At 38.1% G+C, this 15,465-nt stretch overlaps 1 protein-coding gene across 1 annotated transcript; it reads right to left on the bottom strand.

Moving 5' to 3' along the window:
• Window positions 1-642: 642 nt before the first annotated feature.
• On the bottom strand, window positions 643-6,623 carry LOC108736773 (dynein heavy chain 2, axonemal-like). The gene is made up of 6 exons (XM_025980596.1): window positions 6,611-6,623; window positions 4,657-5,082; window positions 4,273-4,551; window positions 2,669-2,835; window positions 2,240-2,533; window positions 643-681 (listed from the first exon to the last, which is right to left on the bottom strand). Exons 1-6 carry the CDS (start codon window positions 6,621-6,623, stop codon window positions 643-645), a joined length of 1,218 nt encoding a protein of 405 aa, XP_025836381.1.
• Window positions 6,624-15,465: the final 8,842 nt, after the last annotated feature.

Genomic DNA, 15,465 nt, shown 5'->3' with positions numbered 1-15,465 from the left:
CATTATCGGTGGCGATTTCTTGGTTCACTTCAAATGTCTCGCCGACGTCTTGGGTAAGCAACTGATCGACCCGACAACTAACCATTCCTCGCTCGAATCTCTAGCGCCTGCAGTCATCCACAGCGTGTCAATGGTTATAGCACCAGCTACCTGAGTCGTCGCCACGCGTATCTCCCTGCAGAGGAGACCTCTATTCTCTGAAGGCCACCACGGTGGCACTTCTGAACCTGACTTAAGCCTCTGCTCGACTACCCTCGCTTTGCCCTGCACCCGCTGATCATTGACGGCCACCGCATACAATACGACATTTCTGCAGAGAACGTGAGGCCGTACTTACCCGAGAAGCTCCCCAAGACCGCCTTCGAAGTTTTACATAACCTCTTGCATCCTAGTGTGAGAGCAACGGTAGACTTCGTCGCCAAGAAATTCACACGGCCCAAGAAGCGCAGCGACCCTTTAGGCCAAAAATCCGAACTCCTAGGTTCATAGGCACAATCGCACAGCTCTGGGCAACTTCGACACGCCGGACAGTCGTTTCGACCACATCCACGTAGACTTGGTGAAACTTCCACTTTCCAGTACTGCATGACTACCATAGACAGGTTCAGCAGATGGCCCGCCAACGTTCCCATACCTGCAGATTTAGACCGTCGCCAGAGCTTTATACAACAACTGGATCACCTGTTTCGGAACGCCTCTCACATTGGACCAGGGGTATAGTTTGAGGCAGCCTCTTCACAGAGCCAAGATGATCGGCGCTCAAAGTGCTCGGTGTATTCTTCGGTGCAGAGCCACTCGTTCGCCAACCCACCCTCCTTTCCCTATGGTCTACNTGGCAAAGGTAAAGTAAAAGTCAAGAAACTGAAAATTCTTCTAATAAATATTATAGATATTACCAAGAACGTTTTCCAACATTACCTAATACAAATTATGTATGTAATCAATACATAAGACATCCTAAAAATTCCAAACCCAGTTGTACAGTCCTAAACATAATGATTACAAGGATGTAAGAATTAATCTATTAAATAAAAAGTTTAGAGATCATGAAATCAGATAGCAGACCATTTTTACTTCGGTATTACGCTACCTACGAACAACACAGATTGTTTTATTCTTTAACACAGGGAAGTAACAATATTTAGCGTAACCTTACAGAAAGACGAAATCACTTTCCTCCCACCTACACGAATTCCACCAGGTAAGGCAACGAATCGTATATTCATACAGAGTTAAGTTGTCTGTTGAGTTATTATTTATTGTAAACAAATTAGAATTTATGACACTGTAAAATAGTTGATCATTTATCTAGTTTCTATAGATTTCCTAACTAACAATTTTGAGTTATATAAAAACTACAAGAACGTTAATAAAACATATTTTATACAAGAATATTTCATATAAACACCTATACGACACCTGTAAATGCAAACTGGCTACAGACCTATAAAGCATTTTAGTTTTTTAACAGATTAGGTAACACCTGTACTGACTTATATACGATAATTATATATAGGTTTTACAGAATCAATATCAAACAATTTTACAAAAGCTGTCTACTGTGCACTTGCAATAGGATGTTTTTACGAGGGATGTTTCCAAAGTTCTGGGAATTTAGTCATAACTTTTATTATTTTGTTAATTTTCATCAATATTGTAAAGTAGTTTTTCAACATAATCTCCATTTAACTGAATACATTTATCCCAACGATAAATTAATTTTTTTAAGCCGTCCTCAAAAAACTTTATCGGTGTCTCCTCAATCCATCTATTTATGGCACGTTTTACGTAGCCCGTATGGGTTTTTCAAATCTGGAAACAGGTGGTAATCACGATCCGAGGAGTAAGATGGGTACAGAAGCAATTCCCATCGTAAATCCTTCAAAACATCCTTCATTTTTCTTGCGGTGTATGGTCTTGCAGTACGCTGTTGCAATAACGGATGTTTATGCAACTTTCCAGGTCGTTTTCCGACAAACGCCTGTCGCAGTGGCCAGATATTAAATTCGAGTAACATTCTTCGTTAACTGTAGTATCTTTCGCCAGATAATCCATAAAAATAATCCCTTCGCAATCCCAGAATACACNAACAAGAGTTGAGATTATAATGAGCTTTTTTCTCCCTATCTACAAGACATTGGAAGGGGCATATCGCTAGAGAAGGTAAACAAAGTATATGTAGGTATGTATTAAAGTCAAAAGTGTACTTTTGTTGGTATTGTTTTTAAAACGTACTCACCTTTACGTAAGTTTTTATATATCGCATGCAGCAATCAATACATTTTTCAAACATTTTAATACCACTCCGTATTTTCTTTTCCTTGAATACAATGCTAAAGTCGATAAAATCTATGCATTGCTGTATTATCTGGTTGCTGAGCATCCAAAATAAACCGCTAACCTTTTCTCTAGTATTATAATACTCGCTATTTATCCAAATAAATCGGAAAGTATGCAAAATTGGCTCTAATTTATTAGGAATATCCGATGGATCCTTAAGCAAACGAAGATCCTCACATGGTCTTACAATAATCTGTAATAATGTCTCAGATAAATAGCTTGCAAATAACTGCATCTATCTAATGAGTTAATTACGTAAATATAAAATTTACAAAAAAGATTCTAAAAATTGTACTGTAGAAATACGCAGGAGACTCATATTTTATACCTGTAAATATTCAATATTCGACTTAGCTTCTGCTAAATTCGCATCTATCTCTTCCGATAGTGATGTGAATTGTTTGACATATGAGGATTGCACTGCATTTAATAAAAAGCAAATTTTTTTAAGACTTGGCAAATTTGTTTGAAATACAATTAAACTTAGATTTTCATCTGAAATGTAAAGAAAGATATATTATTCGATTTGATAAACGATAGAAAGATTTTTATTTATTCATTAATGTCGACAATAGAAATTGCAAATAATATCAGTAGTAATGCTCGATAATGAACAAGTACTGTGCTCAAGTTAAGACTTAAAAAATTTATAAATTATTATTAATAATTATATCTTAACAGAATTGACCAAAAAAAATCCCATCTCTATAGTACATTGTCACATGTATATAGGCTACCCAACATGCATAGTGACAAAAAAGAACAGTTTTCTAGACGGAATATATTGGAACATTCTGGAACGCGACCAGTCTCTATAAATAATTGTCGGGAAGTCGAGTAGGAATAGTACGAGAACGAGGAAGAACGGGAAGAAGATGGAGCGAAGAAGTAACAAAGTGTTCTCTTTTCAATTTATATTTAATACTTTTTGCACATACATAACAATATAACACTCAGGCCACAGTAAGTAATACCTATTGAAACTATCACATTTGAATCATAAACGTTTCATAAGCATCCTTTTAGAAATAAAATTGCATTTATTTCAATTATTTAGTTATATAAAGGTGTTACTTAAGCTTAATTGAATATGAATCTTTTCGGCTTCCACGTTACTTACGTTATTTTGCAGTTTTCTTATTTGAAGTAAAATTATTTTATTAAAAACGTTAACGAAACTGTTTTCTAATTCTTTTATGTGACGCTATAAAACTGCTATAAGAGCCTTGGAGAGTATAAATAAGTATCAGTAGACACTTTTATAAATCGACTGAATTATACTAGCTAAATTGTTATATACAAGTTATAAACGTTTATGAAATGGTCCGAAATTTATCGTAAAAGATATTTTATAATTTTGTTTCAAGAATGTTCTTAAAAGTGTTTTAAATGGTGGTATAGCTCTGAACTTANACCGTAACGGGCTAATAGCTCTCGAAGTTGACGACAAATGTCAGACATATTGAGTGTCTGTTCTAGTCCCAACAGCCTTGCCACTCAACGCGCCGAAACCTTACTAACGCCCAAACAATCATGCAAGATGTCATGAACTCGTAGTGTACCTTTCCCTAGAATCACACTAATTTGACGAATAGTCATTCGCCTGTCCTCTTTCAGTGTTTCAGTAGGTCTTCGACAGCAGTAATGTTTCTTTCATTTACCGACGTACTTGGGCACTCACTGCGTAGATCGTCTCCTACTGATGTTCTACCGGTTTTAAAACGATCGATCCACCGACAAACAGTACTTTTGTATTCTTCAGACTCACCAAATACTCCTTGCGGACGCTGAATTCTTATGTTTCCACACCTTCTTTCCACAAAAAGAAAATTATTGTTCTTTGAGATTTTGCTACGTCTTCCATGGTTACAAGAAAAGTTAAAATTAATGTTAAAACACATCTGACACTTTTTTATAATAATTAGGGCTTACATCTGTATTTCCAAAATTCGTATTCTTCAACAGGGCAGATCATTTCATTAGTACTGCCCTGTTCGAGATCTTGTAAACTGAGTCTTATTTGTCTCGTCCAGTAAACGACAACACTATCGAGCCGCTTAATGAGTTCTTTATCCCGGGACCCGACGTCAATGTCAATGTCATCAGCCTCAGTTGGTATATACAAAATACACAGTCCGTACATTCTGTAATGCTGGTCGGTTAATCGTGCCAAATAGGTATGCATCTTAGAAAAGATGTCAGTTCTTATAGCTAAGTATTGTTGAGGAAATTCATTTTCATCCCAATTGAAAAATTCATCCACAAGACTAACTAAACGGTAGATAGGTGCCTACACACTTTGTCTAAAAAGGATACTGTCCGGCCATGATTCTTGTTTCAGAAATATTGGTAAATAAAATAGCTCAATATGCCTAAGGATAGAACCTTCCACTTTATAATCTACGGTGCCAAAGTGAATCTTATCGTGAAATGTGTCAACCTGAAATATTTCTCCAGGATCTCTATAAAAGAACATTAAATCGTCGAAGATACACTCCGGGTAATTCAAAGAGCAAAGCAGATTATGTTCGTCGAAGCAGACGGTCAGTGTCATGTTAGATACGTAATAAAAGAAGTTTTTAATCACTTCTTTATTTGCTTCTGTCCAATCATCATCACGCAAATCGTATAACGTTGTCATTTTCATAATAAACGACACTAGTTTATCAATTTCTTCCGGTGAGTATTCCACCTGTTTTTCTTTCTCTTCATCATCTGGTATTATGATCCTTACAGTCTTTTCTAAAATATCAAGGAGGTTTACGCTAAATGCGTATGTTGCAAAAACTAAATAAGTACGAATTAATAATAATTCATAAACGATTTTTCAATAGTGAATATTAATATTTTATAATCCTAAAAATTGTCATTACATTATCATAAATAGCGTATAGGTTAGTTCATCTTCTACTTTAAACATCGGTGTTATTTCTTCTGAATTTGTTTACTGTATACTGAAAACTGACTTTGGAAATTAATAAGAAACTATCTAATTTATTGTTTAATACTTTATATAAATGAAATAACTCCCGATATTCTCTGGTTAGCTCGCATTTCCCTAAAACTAGAACAACCCATATCCTTAACTATTTGCGAACAGTGATCTAATCTAGGTCTACCTCTACCCCGCCTAACTCCTGTTTCTGCCTCTAATATGTCTCTGACTAGACCTTTATGCCTGAGAAGGTGCCCTACTAACCTATCTCGTCTATTTCTTATTGACTTCCATAGAGTCCTCTGTTATCTTACTCTTTCTAATACCTCTTCATTTCTAACCTTCTGTAACACCACATTTCGAACGCTTCTAACCTTCTCTTTTCCGCCGCGCCCACTGTCCATGTTTCGCACCCGTACAACGCCGCGCTCCAAACATACACCTTTAACAACCTTTTTCGAAATTNCGGGAAAAAACGAAATGACTTTCCGAACAACCCTATATATGTAATTATAAAATTCGTGAAAATATATTTCGCAAAAATATTATGTATTTTTAATCTACAAATAGTATTATAGATAGGTCACCTGAACTAGACTAAGACAAGTCCCAGAAAGAGAGCAGCAGCTCTTTCAGTACTCGGATCGGTATGGCACTCTGATGCACAATACTGCGATGTGGAAGGCAACGGGAGACCACCACCACATTATGATATCCTAAGAAAAACAAACCCAACTCAAATGATGGGTAAAGCACTTCGGACGTAAACTAGTCCACCTCGGGGTATATCATCAATTAGTGCAATAGGGGTAGGTGCAATATTTCAGGAGTCGGAGCGTGGAATGTTAGGACAATGAGGCAAGTAGGGAAATTAGAAAATTTGAATGAGGTGTTACAGGCGAATGATAAGGATACCGTGGATAGAGAAGGTTGGAAATGAAGAGGTATTAGAAAGAGTAAGAGAACAGAGGATTCTATGGAGGTCAATAAGAAATAGACCAGATAGGTTGTAGGACACCTTCTCAGGCATGAAGGTCTAGTCAGAGACATTTTAGAGACGGAAACGGGAGTTAGGAGGGGTAGAGGTAGACCTAGATTAGATTACTGTTCGCAAATAGTTAAGGATATGGGTTGTTCTAGTTTTAGCGAAATGCGAAGATTAGCGCAGGATAGGAAAGAGTGGAAGTGCGTGTCCAACCAGTCTCAGGACTGACGACCTTATGATGATGATGAGGTCACCTATATACATTCACAAAAAATATATAAAATAATGTATATTTGGTCGTTTAGAAATATACTTAGTGCGGCACGACACAATAACAAAAATGCACATACGTGTAGTGTACATTTCTAAGGGTTTATAAAAGGTTGCCGGAATGTGAGCAAGGGAACAGAGGGTTCTAGTTTGGTGTTATTCGATGAAATACCCGAAAAATGGATGAAAAGGATGACCGTGACTACTATAATCCACATAAAAATGTGTAAGTGAACATGATATAGGAAAGGATCACTTTCTGTAGTTAGGTAAGAGCGTGAACTTTCGGATAACACCAAGTGAGGGAGAGTACACAATAGGATAGGTAACGAATTTAAAAAAAGTAGAACAGTTTGAAAGCAAAGCTATAAGTTTAAAATATACAATAGAATCTGAGAACTCCGAAAAGAGCATTATTAACAATATAATTTTTTTTGTTGCATATGTTCGGGGGCCGGATTGAAAAGCATCTTAGAAATTTTTACGGGCCGTAGGTTGCCCATTCGTGATCTAGAGCAGCGGTTCCTAAATGATGTTTCGCGGAACCATGATGTTCCGTGAAAGGACGCAAGGGTTCCGCGATATACGACGTCTTTGTCCTAATAAAAATATATAAAATTCTCTGAAAAATAACCGTTCTGCATTTAACTACAAAAACGGCATATTTGAATGTATCGAACAAAAAAGTTTTGAAATTTTTTCCTCTTCTAAACAGATTTCTTGAAGAACATGAGTTACAAGTAACTTCAAATGTGGATAAAACCATAAATGAACATCCGTTAAACCTAAAAATACTTAAAAGAATAGTTTGCAAAGGAGTTACAAGACAGCTACTGAGTTAACTATGTCGGAGTATGAGAACTTGATCGATTTTAGTAAAACACTAAAACAAAAATTCAAATCAGCTGATTCAAATTTGAATAACGTTTAGATCGAACTTACAGATGAATCCCCTGCAGTGGTTAAGAACATTATTATGGTCAGTTCACTTTTTGCCGATATGAGGTTCCGCCAAAATAGGGTAGGTCAAAAAGGATTAGTATTTTTTTTGTTTCTGTAAGTACATTCAACAGAACTGGAGAAATTAATCGTTAACAATGACTGTTTGATCGCCGAAAACTGAATTCAAATTTTTCGACGTTAAATAACGAAGAAACGACGAATTTTGGGAGAAAACATCAACATTGTTTGTAGTGCTTGGAATGACCTTAAAAATAAGCTCTGCTAGAAGCCACTGGCATCAAAAATAACGGCGTTATAACAAAAACAATATGGTTGTCTCCTTTTTCCGAACAAAAAAATATTTACAGAAAGAACTGAAAGTAAACGAAATCTATGTAGAATTAACTTCATTATGCTTTAGAATGATGCTTTAGAATGTTTATTTTTAAATATAAGTTTAATTTATGTAAAACAAAATCGAGATTTCTAAAAAAGAATTATTTTTGTTCCCCATTAATTAAAAACGATACAGTATACTGAAAAAATATATCTGTACATAATTGTAAGGTTTTCTTTGCACAAAATTTGGTTATTTTTTAATTTTTTTACGATTAATATTACTCGAGATATGTTCGTTGTATCTTACTCTGAGAGCCACATTTTCCGAGCTACTTAAACCTTTAAATCTCAAAAAGTAAGGGTTCGAGACAGTTGAAACTTACAGGCCTTGTAGTCCTTGAAATTACCTGCAAATTAAATTCTTGTGCGATTGGATATCTGTAAAATTGAGGCAGTTACAGATAGAAAACCGATCGAGTTTCTACACATTTTGTAATAAAGGGTAGTTCTTATAAGTTCAGATATTGCAATAAAGTAAATAAAATATTATTAACAAAAAGGGGACTTTCATATATTATAAATGTACCATCAAAGAAATTGAAACTGTTTACACTAATTTTTTATGGGTATTCGCGATTGAGGGTAGCTTTTAAGGATTGAAAAATTCAAATTACTCATAATTTACATATCAGTATATTACAGAAAGGTTACTGTACATATTGGAACTATTTTGTCGAAGTAACGCTTAAACGTAATGTTTTTCAATTTTTTAGTCAAAATGGGTTGTTGTCACTGCTTCGTTTTAATTTAGATTTCATTATGAATTTGAATGTATATTTATTTTCTATTTCTCTATCTTCTTTGTACATTATTTTTTACTTTTACATGTAATACATGAAATACTGGTATGCAAGGGAAGAAAAAGTAGGGAAAGAACGAATGAAAGAGTAGGAGACGAAAGATTAGAAGAAGTGGATGATTTGAGGTATCTAGGAAGTCAGATAAGTCAAGACAGAAGGAGTAGTAGGGATATAAAGCAGACAATAGTCTAATAAAAAGAAGTCACTCCTATGCTCGTGGACGGTTAATTTAGAAATTCGAAGAAGATTATTAAAGGTGTATGTTTGGAGCGCGGCGCTGTACGAGAGAGATAAAGAAGGTTATAAATGAAGAGGTATTAGAAAGAATAGGTGAACAGAGGATAAGTTAATAAGAAATAGGCGAGATAGTTTGGACACCTTCTTAGGCATGAAGGTCTAGTCAGAGACATATTAGAGCCAGAAACAGGAGTTAGGAAGGGTAGTGGTAGACCTAGATTAGATTACTGTTCGCAAACAGTTAAGGATGTCGTATGTTCTAGTTTTAGGGAAATGTGAAGATTAGCTCAGGATAGGAAAGAGTGGAGGTACCTGTCTAATCGGTCTTAGGACTGACAACCTTATGATAATGAATAACTAAAGCTGGCACACAAAGGTACAGGCCTAACGCTGGAAGCTGGCGGAAATTTTAAAATAGCGTGGATGCGCGGCGGCAAAAGTAGGCAGTTTTAGGTATAAAGATTGCAGCCCTCATTCTTCAGTATTTCTAACAGGGGCGTAGATTAAATTTTTAAAAGCAGGGATCAGTGAGTAAGTAATAGACATACAAACAGAAGAACTAATTGTTAATGTTGGTGACAGTGATAGAGATTCCCATGATGACAGTGAATGTGAAAACTAACTATAAAACAAAAGCAATAGGTTAATTTTTTCTTTTTGATAAGTCATGTTTTTACATTATATTCTAGTACGCTACTGTCCTATCAGTATTAATACTATAATTTACGCCTACTGAAAGCTTATTTGTGTATCGGTTCCAAGTGACTTACCCAAATAGGTCATAAATGGGCAAGTACCTGCGCGACTGCTCGCCAGCTTCCTTCGTCAGACCTGTATGTGCGTAGCAATTACGCTGGTGAAGATCTCACACTCATCCCTTAACACATTCACTGTTCACACAGCCCCATTCATCTCACATTGAGACACCCGTGAGGCATTCTTATGTAGTGCTGATACAACACAGCATAGAATTGCCTGGCCAGTTGGGTTTTGAGCGGTAATACGTTCGAGCATGTCAATAAGGTTAATTCTATTGGAAATATAGTTTGGGTCGCCCAAATTTGTTTTACTGTTATTGTAATAATTATAAAAAGGTTGGTACAGCACATTTAGCGTTTTTTCAGTCAAGCGTTTTTTAATTAACGAATTATTGCCAAGTAATTGTTTTTCGTACAAAAGGTTTTGTTGCCCGCCCCAGAGGCGTTAATGGGCTTACAACGCACATTTGGTTATTGCTGTTTATACTGTAATGTTCGTGGGTTTAACAAATTAACTTTTAAGAAGAAAACTATTTATTTACACTAATTGTTATTGAAGGACTTAAAAACACTATTAACTTATTACTACTTCGGTAATTATTCTATTTATTTACAGTACTGTTACTATTCACTGTCCTATTTATTTCACTTGTATCACTTTCAATTTATCCCTTGATTCACCTCTGCAACGGTCAATTTATTTCTACTCTACTTCGGCGATCGTCTCTTCCTTTTTATACTCCCTTGCCTCCTTTCGGGAACGTTCTTCAGCCTTCCAGAGAAGTCTCGTTTTCTTTGAACGGTTTAATTGCTTTCTCGGAACGCAGGTACGACACACACGTCTACAGATACGGCGCACATGAAAAAAGCGCTCGCGGCTAGTCAGCGAATCGATAAGCCGCTCACACACACGTATGCCCGATCGCACACAATCACGCTCGCGGTCGCTACAATACCTTCACAGACAAAATGGAAAACACACCAGGACCATCTAAAAGAATTAATTCTGATATATCTAATAGAGGCACGCTGACGGATGAACATTTGCCATTATTTTGAACGAGTCAGACACTGAACTAGACACATTTAGTGATGACAGCGATGATGATCCGGATTATACAAATCCGAGTGATTTTAGTGACTCTGAGGATGAAGTGACTACTTCATCTCAACTTTCACCTTCTTTGCGTCAATCTAACAACAGGGCCCTCGACTTCAAATCGTTCTCCGTCTTCGGGTTGGACTTATGATGAAGTTCAAAGTAAACAATTCCCTTTTACAATGAAGACTGGCTTGCTTGTGGATGTAGACGGTCTAAAAGATCCTATAGATTATATTTTTGTCTCTTATCGACAGATGTGTTTTCTGATATGATTTGCACGCAGGCCAACCAACACGCAATTGATCTTATTTCAGAAGGTCTTGGAGAATAACCAAGAATTACTCGATGGACTGATGTGACGCTCGTTGAAATGAAAAAGTTTTTAGGGTGTATTTTTCATATAGGAACAATTTTTACTTAGTTTACGGACCTTACAATTTAAAAGCACAGAAGCTTAAGAGCCCCAAACTCAAATTGGAAAAATTATGCCTTTGATAAATTTTTTTAATAATGTAATGAATGAAATTTATTATCCAACGAGGAAATTATCTATCGACAAGTCGATAGTATTATAGCGAGGCCGATTAACATTTCGGCAGTATGTGAAAGGAAAAAGACATAAGTTTAGGATCAAATTTTATACCTTTCGCAAACCCAACGGCGTGGTGCTGAAAGTAATTGTCTATGTGAAATCGGTCGATGCTGAGTTATCGGGTGGCCAGCATACAGAAAAAAGAAATATGTACTAGGACACATAGTGAAAGTGAAAAACGAATCGCAAAAAAAATTTTACTTGAAGTTTTACGGGCAGGTTTTCCAATTGAACAAGTACATTAACAATCTGCCCGTAAAACTTAAAGTAAAAATTTTATTGCGATTCGTTTTTCCACTTGTCCGTTGCCATTCGTTTTCCACTTGTCCGTTGAAGTTTCACTTCTACTATGTGTCCTAGCACACATTATGTTTTCAAAGGTTTACTGCAAATTGTGATTTTTATTTATTAATACGTTTTTTACACAAACCGCAAATAGAGGCAATGATGCCCAGCCATATGGAGAGCAGAGGTAAGAAAACAACAGGTGAGCACGTGAGCATAGCACACGCCGCCGGGACTCTAGCGGACTCCCCATTCTCTGCGCTGCCGCCTCTCACCAAGCAATATATCATTTACCCCCTCCACGCAGCCGCGACGCTTGTTCGTAACAGAAAAAATCGAAGAAAAACTAATATGTCACTTCAAATCGGTAAGACTGTCTTTGACCATCGAGTGCTTGTGACAGATATTGAAGATGACGAAATTCTTGGGCTGGACGTTTTACAAAAATACGATTTTAACATGAATTTAAGAATACGCGTTCTGAGACTGAATGGCGAAGAATTCTATTTCATCAAAGATAGACAGGAGGCTGTAATCCGAAAGGTAAATTCTGAAACAGTACCTGTTGAAATAAGTGGAGTGATGGACAGACATTGTAGGAATCTAACCAGTGAGCAGAAATGCAAAGTGCAAGATCTACTTTGTCAGAATGCCGACGTTTTTGAGACTGACAAGAATGGTAGGGGAAGGACCAATACCGTAAAACACAAGATCAATACCAGAAATGCGCAGCCTATTCGTCAAAGACCTAGACGATTACCCCTGGCCAAATAGGAAAAAGCAGAGCGAATAATCCACGAAATGCAGGAGACCGGCATAACTGAGCCATCCTCAGTCCATGGACATCACCGGTAGTACTGGAAAAGAAGAAGGATGGAACAACCCGTTTTTGTGTGGATTACCGCCAGTTCAACAACGTAACTAAGAAAGATAGTTATTCACTGCCACGGACTGATGACACCTTGAATATGCTTTCTGGTTTGAAAATGTTTTCCACACTCGATTTGAAGAGCGGATACTAGCAAGTTGCTTTAGATGCTACCGACAGGGAAAATACCGCATTCTCGATCGGCACGGGCCTAATGCAGTTTACAGTTATGCCTTTCGGGTTATGCAATGCCCCGGCGATGTTCGAAAGGTTGATGGAGAAAATCTTGAGTGATCATATTAGAAACACCTGTTTGGTATACTTAGATGGAATCATAGTGATTGGAAGCGCCTTTAATGAATACCTGCAGAATTTACAAGTGGTATTCCAGCGGTTACGTGGGACTAATTTCAAACTCAGTCCGAAAAAGTACCACCTTTTCTGCGAAGAAGTTTCTTACTTGAGACATATTGTATCAGCGAAGGGCGTGGCCGTGGATCCAGGTAAGATAAAGGAATGGGCAGTACCTAAAAATGTCCAGGACAGAAGAAGCTTCTTGGGATTGTGTACGTACTATCGTCGCTAAATTTATAGATTCGCCAATATCGTCAAACCTTTGACACATTTAACCGAAAATGACCGCAAATTTTATTGGGATTCGGATTGCCAAACGGCATTTGAGACTTTGAAGCAGACTTTAATCGCAGCCCCCGTACTGGTATATCCTCGGCCCAATAGAATTTTGGACACCTACGCCAGCGATGTGGGAATGGGAGCCGTTCTTTCGCAGTTACAAGATGGCCCAGAGAAAGTAATCGGCAATTTAGCAAGACCTTATCAAAAGCCGAAAGAAACTACTGTGTCACCAGGCGAGAGATGCTGGCTGTAGTCAAAGGTGTAGAACATTTTCATAAATACCTATATGGACGAAAATTCATCCTACGCACCGATCATGCAGTTTTAAAGTGGCTTCTGAATTTCAAGAATCCGAAGGCTAGGTAGCTCGATGGATTGAGAAGCTACAGGAATATGATTTTGACGTAGAGCACCGGCCTGGAACCGGACACAAGAATGCTGATGCACTTTCCAGAAGATCTTGTCAAACAGACTGCAAGCAGTGTGATCGAATGGAAAAGAACGAAGAGGCAATTCGACGCGTCACGGTAATCAATGACGAGTGGTTACCTGAAAATATAAAACACGACCAAGAAAAGACCCGGACTTGAAGAAGGTGATGGAATGGAAAAGAGACGGTAAACGACCAACGTGGCAGCAAATTTGTTCCTGTACCCAAGTACTAAAATCGTTATGGGCTCAGTGGGACACAATGGTTTTGGAAGAAGGCATCCTGAGGCGTGTTGTTAAAAGTCCAGCTGGAGAGGAAGATAGGAAACAACTGGTTATTCCTTGAAACAAGGTTAGAGAGGTTTTGCATGTCATGTTGGATCATCGGTTGACCATTTTGGAGTGAATAAAACGCTTGGGAGTAATGGACCACAGAAAAAGCCAAGGGCGCCAATGCGTTATTACAATGTCGGTGGCCCCTTCGAACGAATCGCAATCGATGTGGCGGGTCCATTCCCAGAGTCCTAGAAAGGTAACAAGTACATCTTGGACTATTTTACCAAGTGGCTTGAAGCCTATGCCCTCCCGAACCAGGAGTCGGAAACCATAGTTGAGGAGCTGGTGAAAGAGTTGATCAGTCGTTTTGGGGTGCCCTTGGAGTTGCAGCCAGACCAAGAGATGAATTTCCAATCGGCTATATTCCGTGGAATATGCGAACTCCTAGGAATAAAGAAAACTCGAATTACTCCACTCCATCCACAATCGGACGGCATGGTTGAGCGAATGAAGCGGACCGTGATTAAATATCTCTCCAAGGTAGTATTTGATCACCAAAGGGACTGGGACCGCTATTTGCCTTTATTTTTAACTGCATACCGTTCATCTGTCTACGAAACGACTGGCCAAACACCTGCCAGTGTTCTTTTTGGAAGGGAGTTACGACTACCTTGTGACCTCAAATTCGGCTGTAAGCCAGGAGATGACTTGGCTGGAGAAGATTATGTTACCAACCTCCGAAAAAACCTAAACGATATCCACGAGTCGGTTGGTCTGCATACGCAGATTGCTAGTGACAGGATTAAAGGAAAGTACAATATCAAGGCTACAGCAGGTGGTTACCAAACTGTAGATCTTGTTTGGTTGTATAATCCTCGTCGTCAAATGAAGAGGAGGCGCGGGCCAGATTATTAAGAACTATTCCTTCCGAGCCCACATTCGAAGAGATCATGAAAGAAGGTCCCCATGTTAACAGGAGATTTGGAGTGACGCAAGAAATCCGACGAGACCTCTTTTCTATATCCAAGGAATATTCTCTGGCCAATTGCGTTTCAAAAGATTTCAGAATGAGCCGTGGTATCGCGTCCGAGTTCAAACGCAGCTTTGGCGGTTTGAAACATCTTGAAGACCAAATACAGAAGGAAAGAAGACTGTTGTGCTTGCCTGACGGACGACGCAATATCTATTATCTAGTAACTGAAGGAAGATGCTCTGATAAACCAACTTATAGAGACCTTTGGGACGCAGTAATGAAACTCCGCGGACATCTTCTAGAGAATAACCTACAGAAGCTGGCGATTCCGAAGTTTGGTTGTCGAGTGGACGTCGGATCGTACGCAACATGGTCGAAGTCCTATTCCGCCGTACTGGAATGGACATTTTGGTTTGCAGTAATAACCCGAATCGGACCAATCATGAGAAGACCGTGGACTGTTACTTCTATTCCCGGAGCAGATGTCGTGAAGGCGAGAACTGCAGATTTCGGCATGATCCTGCGAAACGGAAAGTGATAATGTTTCGGGACGAAACGTCCTTAAGGAGTGTAACGAGCACGAGTGTGTTGGTGTGCAATCGGGCACACGTGTGCGTGAATGGCTTATCGATTCGCCG

The sequence above is a fragment of the Agrilus planipennis genome, unplaced genomic scaffold (genome assembly GCF_000699045.2).
Source record: "Agrilus planipennis isolate EAB-ADULT unplaced genomic scaffold, Apla_2.0 scaffold193, whole genome shotgun sequence".
NCBI classification, from domain to species: domain Eukaryota; kingdom Metazoa; phylum Arthropoda; class Insecta; order Coleoptera; family Buprestidae; genus Agrilus; species Agrilus planipennis.
The sequence above is the reverse complement of the archived record's forward strand: the minus strand, read 5'-3'. Positions and strand labels throughout refer to the sequence as shown.